General features: G+C 41.6%; 1 protein-coding gene across 1 annotated transcript; it reads right to left on the reverse strand.

Moving 5' to 3' along the window:
- Positions 1-7,441: 7,441 nt before the first annotated feature.
- Positions 7,442-23,495, reverse strand: LOC128328862 (vomeronasal type-2 receptor 26-like). Its single transcript, XM_053259014.1, has 5 exons — positions 23,475-23,495; positions 15,539-15,830; positions 11,438-12,319; positions 9,072-9,198; positions 7,442-8,447 (listed from the first exon to the last, which is right to left on the reverse strand). Exons 2-5 carry the CDS (start codon positions 15,698-15,700, stop codon positions 7,549-7,551), a joined length of 2,070 nt encoding a protein of 689 aa, XP_053114989.1. The 5' UTR covers positions 15,701-15,830; positions 23,475-23,495; the 3' UTR covers positions 7,442-7,548.
- Positions 23,496-25,339: the final 1,844 nt, after the last annotated feature.

Consider the following 25,339-nt stretch of genomic DNA (forward strand, 5'->3'; position numbering starts at 1 on the left):
AAATGAGGAGAACCTAGGTGAGGCCACGCTTGTTGGCTTTGACGATGGGAGTGTCTCGTTGCTTAATGAAGATGCCAAGCACCAGAGATGTGACCAGTGAAAAGAAAATAGGGGAAAAAAGCTAAAGTAATGCCCAAAGGTTCGTCAAAAGAGAGGAAGTTCAGAATCCTTGGAATTCATTGATACTGACCCGTGTTTGGAAACTGATCACCTGGGCAGGTGATGCAGTGATCCATGTCTGAAAATGGAACACATTACTATTTTAAATCAAATCAAAGCTCTATTACAGTCAACGATCAGCTTCATATTGTGAATAATCACTATATAATAACTGCAATGATATTAACAAGAATAACAGCAGAACTATTTTAAAGCAACTATCATGGTTCTCAAGAGTAACAGTCTTTCTAAGAATCTATTACCTCTAATTGGTACTACCCCAATCAAACTCATCCCATCCTATGATTCTTTAATAAGAAATGCTAGAAAAGGAACCTTATGTTTTTTTTTTTGCATGAAAACAGAATGGTCTATCAGTTACCTTTGTTTGTTTGTTTAACATATTTTGTTAAACATATGGCGATTCACAAACACCCAGTTCACTTTAACCCTTTAGGCATGCACTAAAATGAGAGAATACATTTGAGCTGGAAATACCTGAAGCACAGAGGCATATCTAGGGAAAATAGCACCTAGGGCAAGCACTGAAATTGAGCCCCCTGTCCAAACATCTGACACCCATCTTTCAGATAACTTTACCATCATATCAGCTCAAAAATACAAATCAAGCTCGTTAATCTTTTAATCTTTCAAAAACTATTTAGCAGTGGACATAGCCAGACCAAAAAATACTGGAAAACTATAAATTTCAATATGCTGGGGTTCATGAAATACTCAAATACCATGTGGAGGTATACTTGGAAAACTAAACAGAAGTGCCTGTCTAATTCTCTACTATGCATTGTAGCATCACTATTACATAAGTTTTAAAAATAAATGGAGAATTTGACTTTTCCCAGACACTCTGAAAATAATTAAAGGATATGCATAGTAAACTGTGTCACTGCTTGGAATATAGTCTAGTATTTCAGAAAGACAGTTAAAATGAGAGAAAGAGAGCAAGAAACTACCAGTGGACCTTAATACTAAGGATTTCACACTGATTCAAAGACAAACACACCATTAATAGTCATATTATTAAGACATCACATTTAACTCACTTATCACAAGAAGCAAAATAAGAGCAAATGAATACAATTTTAGCTCATAAGCTTCAGCTCAGCTTTCACAAGCCCTGATTCTCTGTACATAGTGCCAAACTAAATATGTGTACAGTGACATATATATATATTTACCTGTAGCCCCTTTGGGGGGCTTCCTAAAGGCCATGGGGGGGGGGTCTGCAAAGGTTTACCCTCCCCCCTCTGGCCTCTAGGGTCTCACAGGGACCATTTGAACATGTGCGGTGGCCATTTTAAATTTTTTTTTGAAAAAATGGCTGCCGAAAACAAAATGGCCTCTGCGCATGCTCAAATGCCTCTGCGAGGCCTGGAATGGCCTAGGGCTTCACAGAGGCCATTTGAGTATGCACGATGGCCATTTTGTTTTCAGTGGCCATTTTAATTTTAAATTTTTTTTAAAAAAATGGCGCCCCCTTCAAGTGGCACCCGGGGCATGTGCCCTGCCTGCCCTACCCTAGAAACGCCCCTGCTGAAGCATTTTGAAGGCCTGGGAGAGGGGCCTTTCTGACCTTTGTACCCCCTTTCTGACTTTTGTACCCTTGCCAAACCTATATTTTTATTTAGAAGAGGAATCACCACTTCTACCTCCGCGCCTCGCCCTGGCCAGGAATTGTGTTGTGTTTAACATTTGGCTGATATTCTTCTATGTTTTCTGATTCCTGAGCATCTGCTGAGCACCCAGATAGAAGGGGATCCCTTTGCACAACAAAGCTGTACCAGAGCTTTTGTGCTTATGACATTTTTGATGTTTCCTGAATCCTGTAACTGCTTAACTTCTTGCCAAAAAGATTTTGCTGTTATTTTGCTTCTAACATCCCACGTGCTACTGCTCGGCGTGCCACCACTCAGTGAGAGATGTCTTCCAGAGCGTTAAAGCAGTTATTTCTGGAGAAATGCAGAATATGGAAACCTCACCTCACTTAATGTGGAAATCTCATTTAACTTTGACAACTAGTGAAAGTGAATGAGTGTCTAAAGACTCATCTTTTTAACCAAGCCTTTTAGCTTTTTAACTTTTCAACTTTTTAAATTTTGGATTGTTTATTGATTTGTTCTAAACTGTGTTTAGTATTTAGTTGATTTCAATGTTTTGTTTTTGTTTGTTGTGAGCCGCCCTGAGACCTTGGATTGGGGCAGTATAAAAATGCACTGAATAAATAAATAATAATAAATAATAATAAACTGCAAAAGGGGTGCAGGGAATTCCCAAACCTACCTGTTCAGCCCCGCTGCCATCAGTCCCACAGCATTGTCTAGCTGTGGTAGTAGATTCATACTGTGTAAGATAGTAGGGCTGTTCTCACAAGCAGCCTAGCCTGGGTGAGGCTGCTCTTGTGGAGCGCAAGGATCTACATGGATCCCGGTGCTCCCGCCCAGCCATACCCAAGTTCTAAGCCAAGGTTAAGGGTGCCATACCCAACTTCTTTAGCCAAGGTTAAGGGTGCCAATGTGTCCTTAACCCAACTGCTGGGATTGTGTGAGTATCCCCCAATGTACCGCGCTCATCACTTGGTGCATTGTGGGATACCCAATGGCCAGGATGCTCCATGGATGCTGCATCTGGAGATCCATGCTACTTCAAGCAGCGCAGATTGTGTGACTGGGGTAGCACACTAGAAGAGGAGGCATGCCATCACCTGGGGGGAAGGTGAATTGAACCGTGCCTTACTACCCACCTACCCACCCACCCATATGTAGGTCATGTGAATATGCTTATTAACTATTACCCTTCTTTTCTGAGATCAACCCTTTGGCACATGAAGCACAATTGTAGCAGCAAAATTTCTCCCCCTCCTTCTTCTCCTTGCTGGAACTAGGATGGCATTGATCAGTGCACAGAGAGAAGGGAGGCACCTATCACTGAACAATGGAAAGAAGTTAGGAAATATTTGGGGAATACAGTATATCATCTACCAGCATAAAGAGGGTTGATGGCATAGAATAATTACAACATCCATCAGTAGGGACAGATTGTTGATAGCCGAATCCAAAAGTTAATTCAAGGAGAAGGTAAGATGTTCAGTTGGAAATTATTGCTCACCTAACACAGAAGGTTTGTTTAAGGTGGAAGGTCAAGATCAGGAAATGGCTGAAGCCACAGAACAAAAGTTTAAAGGTCAAACTAAAGTGCACCCTCCTGGGCTGACATTTGGACCAAATTTGGGACAGCTGTAGTGCCACACAGGGACACCTCAATGGCATATTTTCTGATGACAGTACATTTTATAAATGACATTATCTCATTGCCATCCACCACCTATGCATGGGGAGGTTTTAAAACCTGTTGTTACAATTGGACTATTCTTTTTCTTCTTCAAGTAAAATTTCACCTATTCAGATCTTGTTTAGTCTCTGTCTATATTGGATTCCCCATCCCATGCTTAGATGCCACACCACCACACTAACCAGTTTGTGTGAGAGACAGAGGTCTGGTAGGTTATGTAATGGAGACAACAATAGCTTGTAGATTGGGTTCCCATGTCCTCCTCCATCCAGCCAGCATGGTGTAGTGGTTAGAGTGCTGGACTAGGACCGGGGAGACCCAGGTTCAAATCCCCATTCAGCCGTGATACTAGCTCTGGGCCAGTCACTTCTCTCTCAGCCTAACCTACTTCACAGGGTTGTTGTGAAAGAGAAACTCAAGTATGTAGTACACCGCTCTGGGCTCCTCGGAGGAAGAGCGGGATGTGAATGTAAAAATAATAAAAATAAAAATAATTGACTTTGTTTAGACTTCTTGTTTCCCAGGCTCTGTCAAGGATTACACAGGATTTATGACCTTGCTGCTTGGCTTTTATTTCCCTGCCTGTGTGTTTAACGCTGGAGTTCCAGAGGCTCATGTTTTTAACCTGATAAAAGAAGCGCCCTTGTCTGCTTATTGGAATATAATTACCTGGTTTTATGCTAAACATTTTTTCTTTGGGGGGGGGGCTTGTTGATAAGGATTTGTTCAATCTTCATCCCCCCTTTTCATCGCTTCAATTTCATGGGACTATTTTCTCTGTTACAATCAAGCATGGAGAGATTAATTGTTTGGCTGGAGGTTTTCACCCTTTCCTGGTTTTACTTTGCATTGGAGGCTTGGACTCAGAACCTGAGTTTTCATCTGGCTGAACCATACATTTTGTGATGTCATATTCATCACTCTTTTTAAGGACAATTAGGAGAATCTTTTAGCTTTGGCTCTCTGGATTTATCAGTCCTGTTCACGTATAATGTAGAAATCTCGCTGGTTCTGCATCCTGGGCTCATAAACTGTTCTCTTTCTTCCTGGCTGCTTCTCCTTCACGGCTTTCTTCATTGACTACCACAAGATGGAGCCAGAGATTAATCGTCCCTGGGAAGACTCTCAGAGGTTTTCAGGCACATTCATTTTGTATCAACACCTGGTGAACACTGTTTTACTCTGTCTATCTTGGTTTATCTTTTTATTCAGTCTCATGCTCATAAACATATATTGTAACAAATAGATGGGTTAGATATAGGTTATTAATTAACAATGGACTAATTTCTTACCATATTGTCTGCTGGAGATTTACTTCACTGTTCTTATATTTTGGAAACCTTAAGTGATTTTATTGGTTTTGATAATCCCCCTTTTTCATTAAGCTGGGTATCTGTTGGGATATATAATAATACTTTGGGTATACATTGCTAATATTTTTTTGATGTTATAATTAGCCACAATTTTCCCCCCTGACCTGGGCTATATTATTTTCATTGATAAACTGGGTTTTACATTACCTGAATTAGCATTTAATAGTGATATACATGGTTTCTTACCGGTTCCTTGAGCTTAATCGTATTGACCTATTGATTTTTACTTTTGCAATAGGGGGTTGAATTTTGCATTGTATTCCTTGTATTATAATAACTGAATAATTCATTTAGGAATAGGGAGGTTTATTTATCATGTCTACCAATAGTCACCTCTTTCCCAAACTTTCCCCCAGATGCTTTGGCCTTGCTTCTGCTGGTGATTCTGTTGATACCTGGAAAGGGGAACTTACCAGGGCAGTAGACATGATCACTCAACAAATGCCACCTCCCCTCCCCCCAAGGGGCTAAAGTTACTTTAAATTTATTTTATTTATTTATTTTTTTAAAAATCACGAACATGTCCGGACCCGGACCGGACTGGGGGTGGGTGGGTTCGATGGGGACCGGACCGGACTTGACTCGAACCGAACCCTGCCAGCTGGTTCCATGCACACCCCTAGATGTTATTTAGGATTAGACATAGGATGAGGGTGGTGGCAAGTTCATACATCTCTAAGAACTCTTTGGCCAACACTCTGACTAATGGTGTGCTTGTGTTATACTTACCAGAGCAATAGACATGATCACTCAACAAATGCCACCTTCCCTTCCCCCCCCCCCCAAAAAAAATCTTCCCCACCCTACACAAGTCATTTCAGGTTATGATTTCTTCCTATTGTTGAGGACATCACTATTGTGATCTATAATTTTGTTTTTGTTTTAATGTGTTGACTGAGTTGCCCTACTTCATTTCTCACCACAATCCATCCTTCTCTAACATTCACACAACCTAAAATGTGTTTGTGGGGAAAATTATTAAAATAGCCTTGCAAAAATATCCAACCTTCCTACAATCGGGGTCTGTATCAGACAATTGGAAAGTAGCCAATACAACACTATTTTTCAAAAAAGGATCCAGGGAGGATCCGGAAAATTACAGACCAGCAGCAAGCTTAATGTCTGTTTTGGGCAAATTGATGGAAAGCATTCTCAAGCATAAAATTGTCAAGTATATAGATTAAGCATACAGAAGAATAGACCCTGCTGAAGCAGAGCCAAGGTACTTTTCTGCTAAGGTAAATTTTGGCTCACCAAACCTTTGGAGTTATTTGAAAGTGTCAACTGGTGTGTGGACAAAGGTGATCCAGTTGACATCGTGTATTTAGACTTTTGACAAACTTCCTCATCAAAGCCTCTTGAGAAAACTTAGTGGTCATGGGATAAATGGTCAGGTTCATATGTGGATTGGTAACTGATTGAAGGACAGGAAAAGAAGGGAGGTATAAAAGGACAGTTATCTAAATAGAGGGAAGTAAGAAGTGGGGTCCCCAAGGGATCTGTATTGGTTCCAGTGCTCTTTAATTTATTCATAAATGATCTAGAAGTTGAGGCAAGCAGCAAGGTGGCCAAATTTGCACATGACATCAAATTATTTAGGGTGGTGAAATCCACAACAGATTGTGTTATCACCCAGGTGACTTGCCCAAAGTTCAGTAAACCAAACTAAGGCCTGCATCTGTCCCAAGTTTCCCTGCCAGGGATTCTTTGCTCAGAAGCATGCTGACCTCTGAATGAACCACCCAGCTTTGGGAGTACAAGACCAAATGGTGCTATTGCCTTGAAAGCTAATTGCATTGCTCTTTTTCTTGCCTTGATTTACAATTCGGATGTATCCCCAAATTGTTTCCTTTATCTATATAGGAATTTCCTGAAAAGCACACATACATTGGTGGAATGGCTTTGAAAAGTGTAAAATGCAACATCAGGTAGAATGAACAACTATACATTGAAGCTATTCCCACAATCTCTGGAAACCGGGCTAAGGGAGCTTCACTCACTTTCCAGTGATCATGGGAACCACCGGGCTCGCAGGCGAGCCCAATACTCCCAAGGTGTCTAGCCTGCCTAAACCACTCTCCCCTTAAATGAGGTTAACGGAGTGAGCGCTCCGTTAGCCTCATTTTGTAGCTCGTGTGTGTCACCATAGTGCGTGGCAACACATGAGTACACCCCTGGCCTGGGGGTGTGTGTCTCTCCAGGATGCCTCATGCACTTGAACAGGGCATACTGGAACTTATGGGGGCCACTCCGCCCCCAATCCCTGCAGCCCCTGCCGGCTCTGTGATGGAGAGCGCTCGTCTGTGGGGATGTTTGGATGTGTCACTAAGATAGTTTGTGCCTTAAATCAGAAGATCAAAGTTCTCATAATCTGTTGTATTAGATTCACAAAATGCCTATTGTTTCAAGAGATTAAATACCTTTTTGAAGAACAAAGAGATCAAACAATGTTATATACTCCAATCTTTGATTTATAGTTTATTCTACTTTACCAAATATATATTTTAAAGGGCAAGACCCTTTTCACATTTGGTGCAACAGAATTAAAGACAAAGACTATATTCAGAGTTGTTTGTCCAGCTTTCCAGTAAACCATGGGGCTGGATTGCTACATTGTGAAAGGAGAGAGATGAGGCATTCCACAAACCCAAAGACACATTTGATAGACTCATCAGAGGAAACAGACCTATCAGAGGAATTGGATATTTTACTAGTTTCTCCTTATTAGTATGTCCCTTTTGTTCAAATGAGGTCTCAATACTATAATGTACAATTTGGGGGTAAAAATGCATCCTAGTAGCCCAGCACTGGAGGACAAGATGGAGAAGATCTCGACAGCCACCATATATTTTCCTTTGGTACTCAGGTAGCTGGGAATAAAGGACAACCAAACACTAAAGAAGACCACCATGCTGAACGTGATAAACTTGGCTTCATTAAAACTGTCTGGTAACTTCCTAGCTATGAAGGCCACAGCAAAGCTGACAATTGCCAGAAAGCCCAAGTAGCCCAGGACACTGTATAACAAAGTGACTGAACCTTCATTACATTCCACAATGATTTCTCTGGACAGTGAATGCATGTCAGACTCTGGATATGAAGGGAAAGTGCCCAGCCAGACAGAACAAATGCCTACCTGAACAAGGGAGCAGGAAAAGACAACAGAATGTGTCAAATTCTTCCCAACCCATTTTCTTAAAACACTTCCTGGCTTGAAAGCCATGAAAGCCACAACCACTGTAATAGTCTTGGCCAAAACAGAAGAAACAGAAATGGAGAAGATGATGGCAAAAGCTGTTTGTCGGAGAAGGCAGGTCCCGTTTTTTGGCTCTCCAATGAAAAGCAAGGAGCAGAGGAAGCAAAGGAAGAGGGAAAAAAGGAGACAGTAGGTGAGATTCCGGTTGTTGGCTTTCACTATAGGAGTGTCTCTGTGTTTTATAAATATTCCAAGCACCAGAGCTGTGACCAGAGAAAAGAAAAGAGCTAGGAATGCTAAAATAATGTCCAAAGGTTCTTCAAAAGAGAGGAAACATGGCATCTTGGGAATGCATCGATCTTGGCCCTGATCTGGATATTGATCTTCTGGACAAAGAATACAGTAATCCATGTCTGAAAGAGGAACATATGCGTGTATTATAATTGTTCTTAAAGAAAGGAAAGTTCGTGCCATCAAGTCAGTTTCTACTCCTGGTGACCACAGAGCCATGTGGTATTCTTGGTAGAATACGGGAGGGGGCTACTATTGCCTCTTCCCACGCACTATGAGATGATGCCTTTTCAGCACCTTCCTATATTGCTGCTACCCGATATAGGTGTTTCCAATAGTCTGGGAAACATACCAGCAGGGATTCGAACCAACAACCTCCTGCTCTCTAGGCAGGATGCTTCTCCATTGTACTAGTAGGTGTTCTTAGGAGTACAATAAACCAAGGAACAGCCCAGCCCAGAACTGGATAATAAATAATCAACATATTTTGAAGCCCATCCTAAGCTGCTTTTCCTTACTAAGCTTTACATGTTTACACAAAAACTATGCATGTGCATTGGCAATTTACATCATGATGCTGAATGGGGGTGCAAGGAGGTACAATGCAGCCCTGCACCAATGCTTTTGGGGAGCGCGCCAGTGGGGGGAAAGTGGTGGGGCAGGTAAGGACTCCCCTAGCTCCTGGGAGAAAATGTCCCGATCCATGAATAATATAGAGAGATATTTATTAACTGTATGTGTCCTACCCTTCTGGTTTGAGATCATCCCTTCTGGACATGGAGCACAATCATAGCAGCAAAATTTCTTTCCCTCCTTCTTTTTCTTGCTAGAACCAGGAAGGCAGTTGTCATTACAAAGAGATCGAGGAGGCACCTATCCTAGGGCCAAAAATAAAATAAAAAGGGAACTAGCATTGAGAAAATATTTCAGTGTTGGGAATTATGCTGTACAATCAATCTGCTGGTTAACAAGTCATGGGACAATAACATCTTTGAACTCACAGGTGTCATATTCATTGCCTAGAAAACTTAAATTCATATGTATGACAGAAAGTCAGGAATATCAAAGGTCCCTCCTTGACCAGAGCAGATGTGCCACCAACTCAATGGCTATTACTACTGCAACAATGACAACAAAGACGACAATGATGAATACTTATATACTGCTCTTCAACCAAACTTCTCAAAGCAGTTTACAAAGAAAATAAATAATACACAAATAAGATCGTCACCTGTCCCCAAAGGGTTCACAGTCTAAAAAGAAACATAACACAGATACCAGCAATAGCCACTGCAGGGATGTTGTGCTGGGGTTGGATGGGGCCAATTCCTCTCCCCCTGCTAAATATATGAGACCCACCACTTTAAAAAGAACATCTTTGCTCCATTAGCAGGAGCTAAATGCCTCCAAGGAGGTCACAAGCAAGACATGCTGAACAATATTATCTATATTGTGTTCTGTCAGCCCTTGGTATTCAGAAATGCCATTTATAGAGTTTGCATTTATTATTATCATGACCTGTTTCCAATGAGGAAGTCACTCATTACACAGTAATTTTCTTGTTCAAAATGGAAATAAACCTGCTCTCATAGCATGTGTCTCTATGAGTTAAATGGATTAATCATACATTTGGTGAAGAAAGGCTTAGCCGTAAAGCTAAAACCCAACCATTCCAGTGGATGTGCTTGGATGTTTGTGAGACAGGCCACATACTACTCAGCGTCAAACCATGGTTTGTCATAATAGGAATTAGTAGATTGAAAAAAGCCACATGCTCTTCTTCCCCTCCACTGTCTTCTTATTCTTAAGCAAAAGGAGGTAACAGAAAGCTTCACCTATAATTTTGAAAAACCCACAGTTCCGTGTTACAGACAAATTCAAGGAACAGTGGTTTTTTTTAGCTGCGATTACTTAGTAATCCAACATCTGTAATAACTTTTTATCCTATTCCATGAATTGCTATCACAGTATGCCTCTACCAAGTTGTCCACAATCTGCAAAATAATTTACTTCTCTAAACATAAATATATTTATTGTAGTTGCAATAAGATGCTATGTCAATAAATGTTACGGTGAATTATGCTTTCTGTGAAACTCTGCTTCTATTCCTTCTGCATCAATTTGTTGATTTCCTGTTTTAGTGGATGACTATTAAGTTTTTATGGACACACAATGCTTTTATATTTCCACCTGAGTCATGTTGTTATGCCACTGGATTCTGTCATCATTAATGGTGAATACTTTGCCAGGAGGAGCTTCAGGGTCCAGCTTCCCAATTTTGACTCTGACATAGGAGTTATTTGGGAAAGTGACCAAATTAGTAATATCAAATCCAGCTGCTAATTCCCCATATTCATTGAATGCAACTCTATCTCCAGAACTGTTGTTGAATGAGATCTGTTGAAGCAATGAATGGAGCTAGGTGGAAAGAAAAAGAGGAATGAAAGAACTGTAAAATATTGGCATATTCTATGTGATATTTTTAGAACCTCTTTCATACTGTGCACAGATTTAGATTATTTTCTTCTAGGAGAACAAAACACACACACAACTATTTTATGACTTACTAATGCAGCTATTTTACCATTCAAAACAATGGAAAGAGACCAGGCTTTGGTATCTGATAGAGGAAGACAGTGAAAGTATGAATCAAAGCATCTTGATCAGTTCATATTTATAATGAGAAAATTTGTAGAGCTCTATGGAAAGCAGAATTAGACTATAAACATTGAAATTTTATGGCACTGATATCTAATAAGGAAGAGCAAAATAGTAGGTGGCCATGATGGTCCATAAGCTGCAACAATCCAAGGAAGGTAATGAGTTTATTAGAAGCAACTACAAAGTGATAGCATCAGCTGATGAGTTATGTAGGACCCAGATGTTAGCTACTTAGTGCTTTTTTACTTTGGGGCTGGTCCAAAGTAAAAACAACCCTACCTACTTTGAAGTGTAGGAAGGAAGAGGAGCTTTTGAAGGGGATGTGAGACAAGAAATATCTGTCTTTGCTATATAAAGATGTGGTACCATTTTGAGACAGATTGCTACACATCATATGGCCATATGATACCCTGGTCAAGACAATAGATATTTAGCAGTGAGGTGGGATTACCTGCCAGGGTCCCACCTTCTGAGGCACAAGTCTGCAGCCACCATCCATTGCTCTGTGGTTGGAACTAGATGAGTACTTGGTATTCAAGGCATGTGCCACAGCATAGACAGCATTGTAGATACTGTAGCTGTGACCAGTCATCCTCATTTCAAAAAAAGGCCCAGGAAGATCCTCCAGCTTCTCCTCCCCAGTACAGGTGTCATAGATGTTTGCTGGTGTATTAGAATTTGGAATGGAACAGTCAAATGCCTGTTCCCATACATAGTTGATGAACCCATCTCCTTTTATCTTAGAAGGGTTGATAATCTGAAGAAATTTTCGGAAACCTAAAAGTTCCTTGGAGTGAATGTTGAAGGAAATAGCACCATGGAACATTTGTACATCAAAAAACTTTTGAAAGACATGGAATGCAAAATCTATCTGTGCTGTTGTAATCCACACTTTTCCTGCAGAGATCTTGTCCCAATACTCAGGATCTGTTCTAGGAATTTCTGTTGTTATCCACCACACAAGAGTTGCATACCTCATAAATGATGAAGTTTCGCCATACATTACAAATATATTTGCTTTGCTTGACATAAAAACTGGCATCATACTCTGAGTATCATAATACATTTCCTTTATGCTATATTTTCTGCTTTTGGAAGCTCTTAGGGTGAAGGCTGAGCAGATTCCATTCTCAGAAAGCATGGGTTCCATAACCTGCAAGAAATGTTCTCCACCATCATCATCCATAGTCAGGAGTCCTACCCATTTCCATCTGAAATGGAGAAGTAACTTCACAATTCCCAGGTACTGGTGGGTTTCATTGGGGACCATGCGGTAAAAGGAAGGGAAATCAGATTTACCATGATTTCCTGATTCAAACGAGCCATAGGACAACTAAAAACAAACAAAAAAGGCAACACATTAAAGTGCCTTAACTCCAAGAGCTGGTTCACATGTACATTTTAGCTGCAGTTAAAGCTGCCAGAGCTTTTAACTGCAGAATGACTGAATGCACAAAACCCCTGTTAAGCCTCAAAAGTTAACTCCAGTTTGCCACGACAAACTTCATTTGGGACCAGAGGTTTCCTCAATGGCACATAGAGGAGCTCTTACCCCTGGATTTTGTGCCCAAAGCCCAGTGCCTCCACAGCCCCTGCCCCCCCCCCCAAATCCTCTTTAGTCTGTCCTGGGTGGTGTGGTCACCCAGCTGAGCATGATAACAAGGCTCTTCACATGATCAGTGTGAAGAGCCATAAGGGGGTTTGCGGGGAGAGTGGGCTTAGCCTGCACTCCCCGCAGATGATCAAAAGTTAGCCCTGGGCAGCCGAATTGGCCACCCACAAGACTGCCAACTCCGTTATGGAGCCGGTGGGGGCTGCGGGGATCGTGGGGTGCACAGCCCCCAGAAGTCCAGGATGCCCCACATGAGTGCATGGGGCATCCTGGAGAGACCCCCGAGCCCAGGAGGCTGCTTGCAGCCTCCTGGTTGGGGGGGTCTAATCATCCCAGTAAAGTAAAACCATTCTTTCTATATCCTTTGTGTACACACACCCCTCTAAAAGCAAGCCACACTTCTACAGCTGCAATCCTATGCACTCTTACTTAACAGGAAGCCCATTGTACTAAATCATTTACTTCAGAGTAATCCCAGAAAGCCTGTAAACTGTTCTCAAAATTCAGAAAAACAGCTGCTCCCTTCAACCAGCTGCAGCCTGTTTCAGATCTTATCTTGACCTTTCAGGCTCAACACATTTATGTGCTTCATGAAACAGTAGTTATTTTGCTGAGTTTCCGGAACAGTTTTCAGGCTTGCTGGGATTCCTCAGAAATAAATTATTTAGTTCAATGGGCTTCCTCTTAAGTAAGAGCAACAGTTTTCTCTTCCTGTCCTGAACTGCTCCATTGCACATAGCTAGTGGCAGAGTGAGGAAAGGTGCAGTGGATTAAAGCCTTTGTCTCAGTGCAAGCTCACATGTGGGAAAGAAATGTCGAATCATCCCTGTTGTGCTGCCAGCCTAGGAAAAGACCCTAAAACTTTTCTGTAATTTTGGTAGGTTCAAAAGGCTGCCACCAGATCTCTCCTACAGGCTACTCTGAACAGGAATTGGAGTGATCAAAGATTCCCATTCACCTTTTCCTTCTTGCTAACAAGTGTATATTTCAAATTTTCCTCCCTGGCCTGCTGCTGGCACCGGGAGTTAAATTGTTAATTTGGCCAAGCTCTCATTGAGATGCATTTTGCACCAGAGAAAAATCCCCTTTCAGCCCCCCGCCCTTCCTGAGTTAAAAACCAACTCGGAGAGGCTCTTAAAATGCAAAGAACAAAAAGAAAAACAGTTTTATTTCCAGCCCCACAGACTGCTTCCATCTGAGGCTTTCTCAGCTTTTATATACAGTTAAGAATACTTAGTAGGTCACAAGAATACTTCAAAAAGCACCCCGAATGATATTGGGGCAGCACACTTAAAAAATCTTGGTTACCCAGTTGCAAAGAACAGGGATGTAGGAAAATGCAAAAGCACACTTAAATGATTACAGAGTCTTTTGCAATGCCCTGGCTGGATGGGCGTAGGATAGTGTTTCTTAGTTTAATTGTGTTACAGGTAAGCAATCACAGAACAGTATCAGGGATATACAAAACACATGCCAAAGAAAGTCTAATGCAAAGTCTGACTAAACAAACTTTTCCTTAGACTAAACTTCCCAAAGCCAAAGCTCAGGCTTCTTTTTCTTGACCAAACTATGGTTGGGAATTCAAGCCTCCTGGCTTTCCAGGACATGCAGAGTCATTTTCCTGCAGCCCTCCTTCCTGGTCACATGCTCTCCTTAGCTATCCTCCCCAGTCAATAACCTTCTAACAAAGAAGGTCTCTTCTTCCTGCCAATGGCTTTCTAGGTCCCACCCACCTGGTGTGCTGATTGGCTGAGCCCTAGAGTTCACCAGTCTGTCAGTCAAGACAGGGTTCACTTCCAGTTAACTCTTTAGGGGGAGGGGTGGCTGATCACTACAAAAGGGTTAAGCTGCCATCTGCCCAAGGAAGCTAGTGAAGCGTGAAGGACATGGCCACTTTGAGACTGTGGCCAATGACAGCCACTTTGCTGATGTGGTGACACTTTGACCACAGCCAGGCTGTGGAGCTTGCTAGGATGTCCTGAAACTAGAGTTTTGCTTGCCACTGTTTGTTGATGTGAATTGGAGTTAGGATTTTTAACTCCAGTTAGCCTTAACTGCAGTTATGAGCCCTATGTTCATTTAGGTTAATTAAAATCAGCTGGCTAAAGTGTTGTTATCTTTGTGTTTGGATTGTGGCTATTGGTTGGTGTATGTATTTACTTATTTTCTACTCTGCCTTAGTTCTTGAAGGATCCCAATGCAGGATACTGTATTCGATAGAATACAGTATATTCTACTGTATTCTACTGAATACTCAGAAAGACCCACGTGCAAATCCCCATTCAGCCATGAAACTCACTGGTTGACTCTGGGCCAGTCACTTATCTCTCAGCCTAACTTACCTCACAAGGTTGTTGTGAGCATAAACATAACCATGTACTGGGCTCCTTGGAGGAGGAATGGGATATAAATGTAGTATTAATAATAATAAATAAAGTGTACTGATATATAGTAGAATTACACTTTAAAAGGTGCTCAGTTGTTAGCAAAGAAGGGACAAAGTAAGTTCTGTTGTAGCTAACTCTTTCTTTCATCATACATGTTTCCTGGTTAGAACTAGAATTTCTCTGTATATCTGTATATGTTACTCTCTTTAGTATTTCAGGCTTAGTAAAAATGTAACTTCAGATTGGTTTTTTAAAAATTACATGTAGTTTCTACATGATGCTAATAAAGAAATGATTTTTTTCCCTGAAATGGGTAATGGTAATAGGGAGGTTTTATCAACCATTTAGGGTTAGGGTTAGGATTGAGTTTGGGGGTTAGGGTTGTACAGCTTCTCTTTTTGATTGTTAAAAAATAAAAAACATTTTTATAATTGAGGGAATGTAGCATCTATCAAAGGTCCTTCCTTGACCATGCCAGATATGCCACCTAACTCAGTGGCTAGAGAAATGCCTCTGAGGAGTTCACAAAAACACTCATGAACTGAGGTCCTACCTGTGGAATCTTGTAAAGACCTAAGACCTCCATCATTCGTGAAGATGTGTCAGAATTAAGTCCACCAATGACTCCCATCAGATTGTTCTGAATGCCACATTTGTAGTTAGGAAAAAAGTGATTTGATTTGAATAGCAGACTCAGAGTTGTATAGTAAGTCATAATTGCATTGTAGTAACTATCATAGATGTGGAACCCAAGAGTAACATTGGGCAAGATCTCAGGGTTCTCATTTATTTCATTGACGGCAAACACCAAAGCCAGGGCATGCTGGTAGAACTTTGTCACGATCCTGCAAATAATATAATTGGCTTTAGCTTCATGGGGAAATACTACAATTCATAAATTATTTTAACACAGTATTGATTCATTATATTTCAATGAGTTTTAGGAACATGATCGTAATGTTAGGGCACACTCTGTTAAACACAGTCATGAATTAATCTCATTGGAATCAAGGGAAATGGGTCATGGATAACTTTGCTGGGCAGACCCAGTAACTGGGCAGACCCAGTAACGAGGCTGTTCTCATGCACAGTGAAGATCAGGCTAAGGAAGCCAAGCCCGACTTTGGCTGGTCCTTAGACTGCCAGGATCATGCTCATTCCCAGCTGTGCTTTGGCGGTAAACCCGCCTGCAGGCCCAGCCTCCTAAACAAGGTCAAGGGAGTGAGAGCATCCTTAGCCACATGTTCTCAATTGTCAGCAGCATCAGCTGCTTTTAGCCGGTGCTGTAGCAGAGACAGGTGCCTGCCTGTTGCTTCTGGGATTCCCACAATGCACTGTGCACGTGTGCAGTAGAATATAGGATTTCTGGAGGCTGGATCAACACATCCTGGCCTCTGACACTCCACAGTGCCTGGGCCAGCAGAAGATTGTCTGGGTGTACAGGGAACACACACAGCAAGGACCGACAGATAATTTGCAGAGAAGTTAAGTTTGAGCAGCCTTCCCCAGCACCTGCCCTCAAGCTCTTCTCACGGATCATAAGAAAGGCCTCTATATGTTAAAGGAGCTTCTGCAGTTTGGTTTTAAAAATCATCTGCATTCTTTAGCTGAAATCATACTCTGTACACACAGAACAGATAAACAATGCCATTTTTTTTTTGCTTCTTTCTGAAACTGCACATGTGTGGTATCTCTTTGTGCCTTCAACATCGAGCTGTCCATAGCCTGGAATACAAGTCTGAATGAAAAGAGACACAAATGAAAAGTTGTGTGTAAGGTTTTGGGCCTGTTTTTTTTCAATTTTCCTTCAACAAATACCAGGGGATTACTGCTTATACAGGTGAAACTCGGAAAATTAGAATATCGTGCAAAAGTCCATTAATTTCAGTAATGCAAATTAAAAGGTGAAACTGATATATGAGACAGACGCATTACATGCAAAGCGAGATAAGTCAAGCCTTAATTTGTTATAATTGTGATGATCATGGCGTACAGCTCATGAAACCCCCAAATCCACAATCTCAGAAAATTAGAATATTACATGGAACCAAGAAGACAAGGATTGAAGAATAGAACAATATCGGACCTCTGAAAAGTATACAGTGTACTGTGCTTGATTGGCCAGCAAACCCGCCTGACCTGACCCCATAGAGAATCTATGGGGCATTGCCGAGAGAAGGATGAGAGACATGAGACCAAACAATGCAGAATTGCTGAAGGCTGCTAATGAAGCATCCTGGTCTTCCATAATACCTCATCAGTGCCACAGGCTGATAGCATCCATGCCATGCCGCATTGAGGCAGTAATTGCTGCAAAAGGGGCCCAAACCAAGTACTGAATACATATGCATGCTTATACTTTTCACAGGTCTGATATTGTTCTATTCTTCAATCCTTGTCTTCTTGGTTCCATGTAATATTCTAATTTTCTGGGATTGTGGATTTGGGGTTTTCATGAGCTGTACCCCATGATCATCACAATTATAACAAATTAAGGTTTGACTTCTCTCGCTTTGCATGTAATGCGTCTGTCTCATATATCAGTTTCACCTTTTAATTTGCATTACTGAAATTAATGGACTTTTGCACGATATTCTAATTTTCCGAGTTTCACCTGTACATTCTTTTCCATGTTCTTTCCTTTTGACAATACATCCCTTGACCAGGAAAAACCTTTTTTTAGAGATGGCATATAAAGAGCACATTATTATATGAATATAAGCAGATTATACCTGTATTTACCTGAAAGCGAAAGAGCTCTGCATTTAAAGGCATTTCCCACTTTCTAACAGCAAAGAACTTTGAAAAAAACTGTTCTTGAATTCAGGTAAATATGTGAATCTACCACCACATGTAAGGATCTGCCCATCTCTGGGTATCTCTGCTGCCATCATTCAGATCTGTTCTGAAGGATCTCAGACCAGAATCATACATCCCCCTCGGTTTATGGGATATCTCTTCTGGTGATGTGGGAGAGAAATTAACTGATCTTACTCCTTGTTGACACTGAAATACAGGTGACCCTCATTATCCACATGAGTTCTATACTTGCTTACAACTGTGGATGAAGAAACCATGGATAACAAGAACTTGGGTCAATGGGAATTGGGGGTTTAGGGTCCTTGGGGTCAAAAATGGCAAAAACATGGGGAGGAGGCAGAAATAAGTGAAATAACATACTGTGCCATGCTTTCCAGGTCTCCAGGTGTCCAGCAATGCCTACCCCAATTCTACCAATATTCCACCAAAAAATCATGAAAAATCACAGGAATTAAAATGGTTTTGTTCAACAAAATGGTGGACAGAAATGACCTGAGAGGTCATTTCCAGCCACCCAGGAATCATGGATAGGTAAATTTCCACTGTTTTTGTATCTGTGAATTATCAAGTTGCGTCTCTCCATTGCCCAGCTGTAGAAGCACAAAACAACAGACATGAAGAAACACAGAAACCTACAACAGATTTTATTGATGTGGCACAAGTTCTTGATGTGTGATGGTTTCAAGTATTAGATGTAATTAAGAATAGTGATTTCATGATATTGTCATAAACTCCTGTAATTTATAACTGACAAAGGCGTTAACATTCCTGTGGTGATACACAGTTATATTTCCTTCCTTGTTTCTTTTCTCCACCTTGGGATTGGAGTGCCTTGCTTGGATAATTTGTTTCTGACCAACCTCCCTTCTGAGGATTCTTAGGTCCTTCTGTACACAGGTAATGGTTTTCCTTTAGAGATCAGATTTACTCCTGCTTCTACCTAAGCCCCACTAAGCTTCCCACTTCCTGGGAGAAGTCTTTCCTGTTGAGTATACCTTTTTTCTCCAAGCCTTTGGCTCACCTTCTCCCTGCCTCTTAACTTTAAACCGTCCTGCAGATGTTAGATGTTTTGTCACCCAGTTGAGCTAAAGTCAAGAGTGATATGTGTGTCTTTAAGAAATGTATCGACAAAGGTTCTCCAATGGCTTTTCCCTCTCTCTGTCTTCCCCCTTCCTGCATTCTAAGCACAGTTTCTCTGACTTTCCTGCTGCTGCATTGCAGCCTCCCTGTCAATGAAAATCACTACTGCACATATTTACACTGCAATAACAGTTTACACCTTCACACAGTTCTATAACGAAAACTTAGAAACATATAGTATATAAATAACATGTTCAAATAAGCACTACTAACACAGAAATGCCAAAATGTCGCAATATGGTATTTGAAAATGGTAGAATATGGTATTTGAAAATGGTAGAATTTGAAATAGGGACATCACTGTGTATGAGGAGAGGACAAAGCACAGTTGAATGCAAGAAGTAGTAAAGAGGTAAAAGTTAACCGAATTAGAGAGTATGCGAGAAACCTGAAACGAAGCTAATGAAATGAATGAAAGCATTATAATAAGAAAGGCACAGTAAGATTATTTAATCTAATTGAGTCATTAACCACCATTTGAACTCGAGAGATGAAATGAACAGTCACAATGGAAGATAGCAATAGCACTTACATTTATATACCGCTCTATAGCCAAAGCTCCCTAAGTGGTTTACAATGATTTAGCATATTGCCCCCCAACATTCTGGGTACTCATTTTACCGACCTCGGAAGGATGGAAGGCTGAGTCAACCTTGAGCCCCTGGTCAGGTTCGAACTTGTAACTTTCTGGTTACAGGGCGGCAGTTTTACCACTGCGCCACCAGGGGCTCTTTGATGCAAAGATGCGATTTATTGATATATGTTAGAAACAAAAGCACTTGATGCCCTTAACTGCTTTTCAGATCTTGTTCAGTCCAGTCAATATAGAACTATATGAAGGTGGTACATGCCCCAAATGTGCAGCTTAAGGGGCAGGGGAGGCTACCTACACTCTTCTAAAATGAATACATTTGGATTCATGTGCAATCTACTAGGATATAATGTCTTCAGCTAACAGATGAAGATAGTTTACAGTAAATGAGACTCATCATCCATCTAGCTCAGAATTTTCTGTGCTGACTGGTGTGTCAGTTGTCCATGGTCTCAGACAGGGGAGGATCATTCTCAGCCATAACCAGGGTATTAAGGACTGAACCTGACACATTTGGTGTCCCCGCTACATAACCAAAGATTGGGTATAATTTTTGAGCATTATATTTCTCATATACAGATCTTTCATTCTCTCTCTTTGCTCTTCAAACATCTGTTTGTATTCATATAAACATGAAGAATAAACTGAATCAAAACTTCAATTGAAAGAAATCATTCTTACAGTGGTAAGCTCTGGAAACCAGAAGCAGTGTGGGTGTCAAACAACAGTTCTGGGGCAATGTTAATGAGATGAGAAGTGATTCCACCAATGAGGATTTCCCCTGGCTGGTACCACTCATGTGGAGTATGAAGTGGAACTTTCCCAATGCACTGAATTGGCTGTCCTTCAAATGCCATGTAAGGGAGCAGCAGAAGCAGCAGCATTACAGACTCCACAATCCTCATAGCAAGGTTCTCTTCTGGATATAGACTCTCCCGTCTCTCTATCACAGTAGCTCTTGCATCAGCCTGGTTTAAATCAACCACACCTTATGATAAATAGCTCTGCCAGTGCATTTCTTAAAGGCGCACATATTACTCTTGACTTTAGCTCAACTGGGTGACAAAAGCATGCCTTGATTGCCAGAAAGAGAAGCTGGGGGGGGGAGTGTGGGCACGTGCCCCCCATTAAAAGTGGTGTGTTCCCTCACCTGACCCCCATGTCTTTTTCAAAAATCTAATATGTAGGACACAGATTGCCCTCCCATAAGTGCATTTTGCCACCTACTTTTTTTTCCTGGTGCTGCAACTGGTTGCTAGTAAATAATCACTGATCTGTAAATGGAGGAAAAGCCTTTCCTTTCTGCCTTTCCACCTGGCAGGCTGTTTGTCTCTAATTCCTTTGCCCTAACCACTTATGGTACATAGAAACACATAGTTGTTTTCTGGTTTTCTTCCTAAATTCTTCTGGAAAACTGTTGGAGACTTGATCAGATGATTCAATGACAATGATTTTTATAATTATATGGGGAGACAATCACTTCTGCAAAGTTGGTGGGCTCCCTGGGGCACCATTGGTAGCAGATGTGCTGAAGCAATTATGTTCACCAGATGTCAACAGAATCTTCTGCTAGTGTTTAGTGGGACAGAGACTGGGTGGTATTTTAGAATGATCAATAACAAATGGCAAAGCTACTTCATCCATTCCCAGTCCTGTCCAATTCTTAATCTTTTTTGCTTGGTTTTCAACCAGTTGGGGTGTTATTATCAAGTCATCCATTTTGGTTCCATCCAATTTCCCCTCAACCTTTTTTATGCATTCTGCATTCTTGTTGTAATCAACAGGGCTGTCCCAAATGTTTCTCCAAACCCCAAGTAGCTGTTCCCTCTCTTGTTGCACCATGTTATCCAATTTTTCTCCATTAACACTCTGATAAAACCAATGTTGATTTGAATAGAAAAGGAAATTTTGTTGGTATTGCAGTACACGAACATCATATCAGCTGATCTTCTTTGCTACTGCTGTAATTAGCTGTTTCACAATTTCAAGGGCTTCTTGGATCGTCTTTGAACATTGTAGTAGTAGTAGTTATTATTATTATTATTATTATTATTATTATTAAACTGATTATTAGCTTAATTCTGCTCCTCCTACTGGCATGTTGCAGTTGCTTTGTTTAGGTCCCTAGAAGGAATTATGAGAGTGGAGAGAAGCATTCTTTGTGTATCTCTCCATTCAGGGCAGCACAGTGACATGTTTACTGAAAGATGGCCTCCATTCAGCACTTTCCACTAAGCCAAGCAACCCACTCAGCAGCCCTTTTAGAAGCAGTGCAGGGCAAGCTGGTTGTCATTAGGACCTAAGCAGAATTGGATCTGTATGCTCTGATTGACCTCGGGAGTAGGGCCTTTTTCACCTACTTTGATGATCCTATGTCTCACCTAATCCTCAGTAACCAAGTCCATTGGGTGCCAGGGCATGGCCTGAGGGAACATAAAGCAGCCAAACTATAATAACAAATAGGGATGTGCACGGAAATCTTCGGTGCCGGCGGGGGTAGCTCTTTGAGGGGGAGGGTGTACTCACCCCTCCTGCCACATTTCCCCCGCCAGCGCATTGTTTTTTTTAAGCCTCTCGGGGCGGCAGCGTTCCACCCTGCCACCCTGTTTGCCCCATTGGCCGGAAGTGGCCGGAAGTGGTGAGTGTGCACACACATGGCAGAAGGGTGCTCACGCGCACGCAACAGGCGCACACGCACTCACGACTTCCAGCTGACGGGGCAAATGGGGCAGCAGGGAGGAACGCTGCCGCCCCGAGGGGCTTAAAAACAACAACACACCAGCCGGGGAAATGCGGCGGGAGGGGTGAGTACACCTTCCCCCACCCTTAAAGCGCTACCCCCGCCGGCGCCGAAATGCCGAAACCACCCCCAGTGCTGAAATGTTTCGGAGACCTTCATAATGGCCTCCAAAACGTTTCAGGCACATGCCTACTAACAAAGCAGGTTTAAGTCTGGTCAGTGCCTGGATGACTAATCGTTGATTCTGTTGTAGCAAATGGTGTCTTTCATTATAATTTGCTTGAACAACCTTTCTTTATTATCAACAGCTGTATTTCAAGTTTTCTTACATTTTTTCCAACATACACAACCATTTTGTTGAGACAACTCTCATTAATTTTTATACACATCCAACAATTTAGTTTTAATACATATCCAACAATTTTATAGACACCCCATTTATCACCCCCCCACATCACAACTGTGTAGAAACCCCCACCCCCCACCCCGAGCCCCAACAAGCAAGTTCAAAGCATCTGGAACCATAGATTTTGATATCTATCCATCTTCATCCATCTGATACACCGTGACCACACCTGGATAGAGATAGCTTGGCCACAGTTACTCATGCCCTGGTAACCTCTCTCTAAGTTTACTGCAATGCATTGCATGTGGGTCTGCCCAGAAACTGCAGTTGGTACAAAATAGGGATGCAAGATTATTAACTGGGAATGGGTGCTTTGATCATATTATGTCACTGTGCCAGTCAGCTACACTGGCTCCCAATCTGTTTCCAGGCCCAATTCAGTGCTGGCTTTAACCTTTAAAGCCCTAAACGGCTTGGGGCCCATTACCTGAGAGAGCACCTTGCCCTATTGGTCCCTACTTGGACTAGGGATGTGCAAACCCGTTCGAATTTGAACCAATTCAAATTTGAACTGGTTTGGTTCAATGGTTGGAATGCGAACCGAACCTGCCATTAGGTTCGAGCAGCTGGTTTGAATTCGAACCAAACTGGGGGGTTTGATTTGAACCATTTTGAACTTGTTTGAACCTCCCAAAGTGGGTGGGGTGGTAGTTGCCACCCATCATCATCATCATCATCATCATCATCATCATCATCATCATTTGTTAGCCACACAATAACAAATTATTCTTTTGGACGTTCTGCAAAGCAACAAGGAAGGAACTTACAGGAGGTGGTGGTTATTAACATACCCAGATCCCAAGATGTTTAGAGCTACAGAGTGAAGAAGTGGCACCTTAATTGTGTCTGGAAATAAATAGATCACCTGTGAAGATCAAAGAATACTGAGTCATACCATCTGCTCACTTCACCCCAGATAACAATGCACCAGAGACATCTTCTGCCAACGGTAAGTTTGGAACACTTTTTAATGGCAGTCCATGCAAAAGATTTTACACCAATATCCCAGAATCATAAAGCCTAGGGTGTGGCAGAAGAAACTCTCCAAACAGTGGTTGGCATTCTGACTAATCAAGCACATGTGCAACAAAGTTGTGCACTTATAAGAAAAGCAAAGAGCTGGCCAAAATTCAGAAGCTCAGCTCTTGCACTCATGTGCTAAAGTTAGCTGCAATGTTAACAGATGGATGAAGAGGTTGCCCTGCTGGGGGCACACCACAGGTTGGGCATCTAGTTGTACAAAAGAAAGGCTATTTGTGTTAGTGCAACACTAGTCTGGAACACAATATGCAGACTTGGCAAATCTAGCTAGCACCACATCCTTGCACTCGTGCAGCCTGCATGCATACTTCATTAGTCAGGAGGTTGGCCAGTGTTCTTGTGGACCACACATCCTTGCGCAACAATGCAAAATTGTACAATTGAAGCAGGGTTGAATACATGAAGATGTTTTAATTTAGAGGAAACAAGCATTCAATAGAAGAGAGACAATAACTGAAGAGGGGAGATGGATCTAGAAATATGCTTTCTTTGCTTCACTTGGTTGATATACGATTAGGACAGATTTAAAACATAAGGGCTGCAAGCCCAAATAAACTAACTTGGAAATAAAGCTAGGGCAATCCATCATATTTACTTCTGAGTAAGATGGTGAGAGCTGTCAGGATCTTACTTATTTCTCCGTTTTAGCTGCTCTTTAGAGTTCAGTTCAGGTCTCAGAACAATTATATACACTTTTGGGGAAAAGATGCATCCCAGTAACCCAGCACTGGAAGCCAAGATGGAGAAGATTTCCACAGCCACCATGTATTTCCCTTTGGTACTTAGATAAGTTGGGACAAAAGATAACCAGACACTGCAAAACATTAGCATGCTGAAAGTGATAAATCTGGCTTCATTAAAAGTATCAGGCAATTTCCTAGCAAAGAAAGCCACAATGAAGCTGACCAGAGCTAGAAATCCCATGTACCCCAGAATATAGTAGTACATGTTGCCTGATCCTTCATTGCATTGAATTACAATTTCTTCATCCACAGAGTGCATGTCCATATCTGGGAATGGAGGATCATTACATAGCCATATTATGCAAATACTTGCTTGAATTAATGAGCAACAGAAAACAACGAAACCTGCAAATCTTTTCCCCAGCCATTTCCTCATCTTGGTTCCTGGCATAGTGGCCATGAAAGCCAGAACTACTGTGAGCGTTTTTGCCAGCACAGAAGAAACAGCCACTGAGAAGATGATGCCAAAAGCAGTTTGGCGTAGATGGCAAGCCAGTATCTGGGGCTGGCCAATGAATAGCAGGGAGCAGAGGAAACAGAGCAGGAGGGAGATGAGCAGAGAGTAGGTGAGGTTCCGATTGTTGGCTTTGACAATGGGAGTGTTCCGGTGCTTAATGAAGATTCCGAGCACCAAAGCTGTGGTCAAAGAAAGAGACAGGGCCAAAACAGCCAGACTGATGCCCAAAGGTTCATCATAAGACAGGAAGTTTAGCTCCTTGGGAAGGCATTGATTTCTCTCCTTGTTAGGATATTGATCTTCTGGGCATTTGAAGCAGTCATCCATATCTTTAAACAGAAGTATAGTATTTGAATCTTTCTGACATGCTGTATTATGAACATTTCTTTTTGTCAGGAGATTATCCAGCTAGTTG

Source organism: Hemicordylus capensis, chromosome 6, assembly GCF_027244095.1.
Source record: "Hemicordylus capensis ecotype Gifberg chromosome 6, rHemCap1.1.pri, whole genome shotgun sequence".
Lineage (NCBI taxonomy): Eukaryota > Metazoa > Chordata > Lepidosauria > Squamata > Cordylidae > Hemicordylus > Hemicordylus capensis.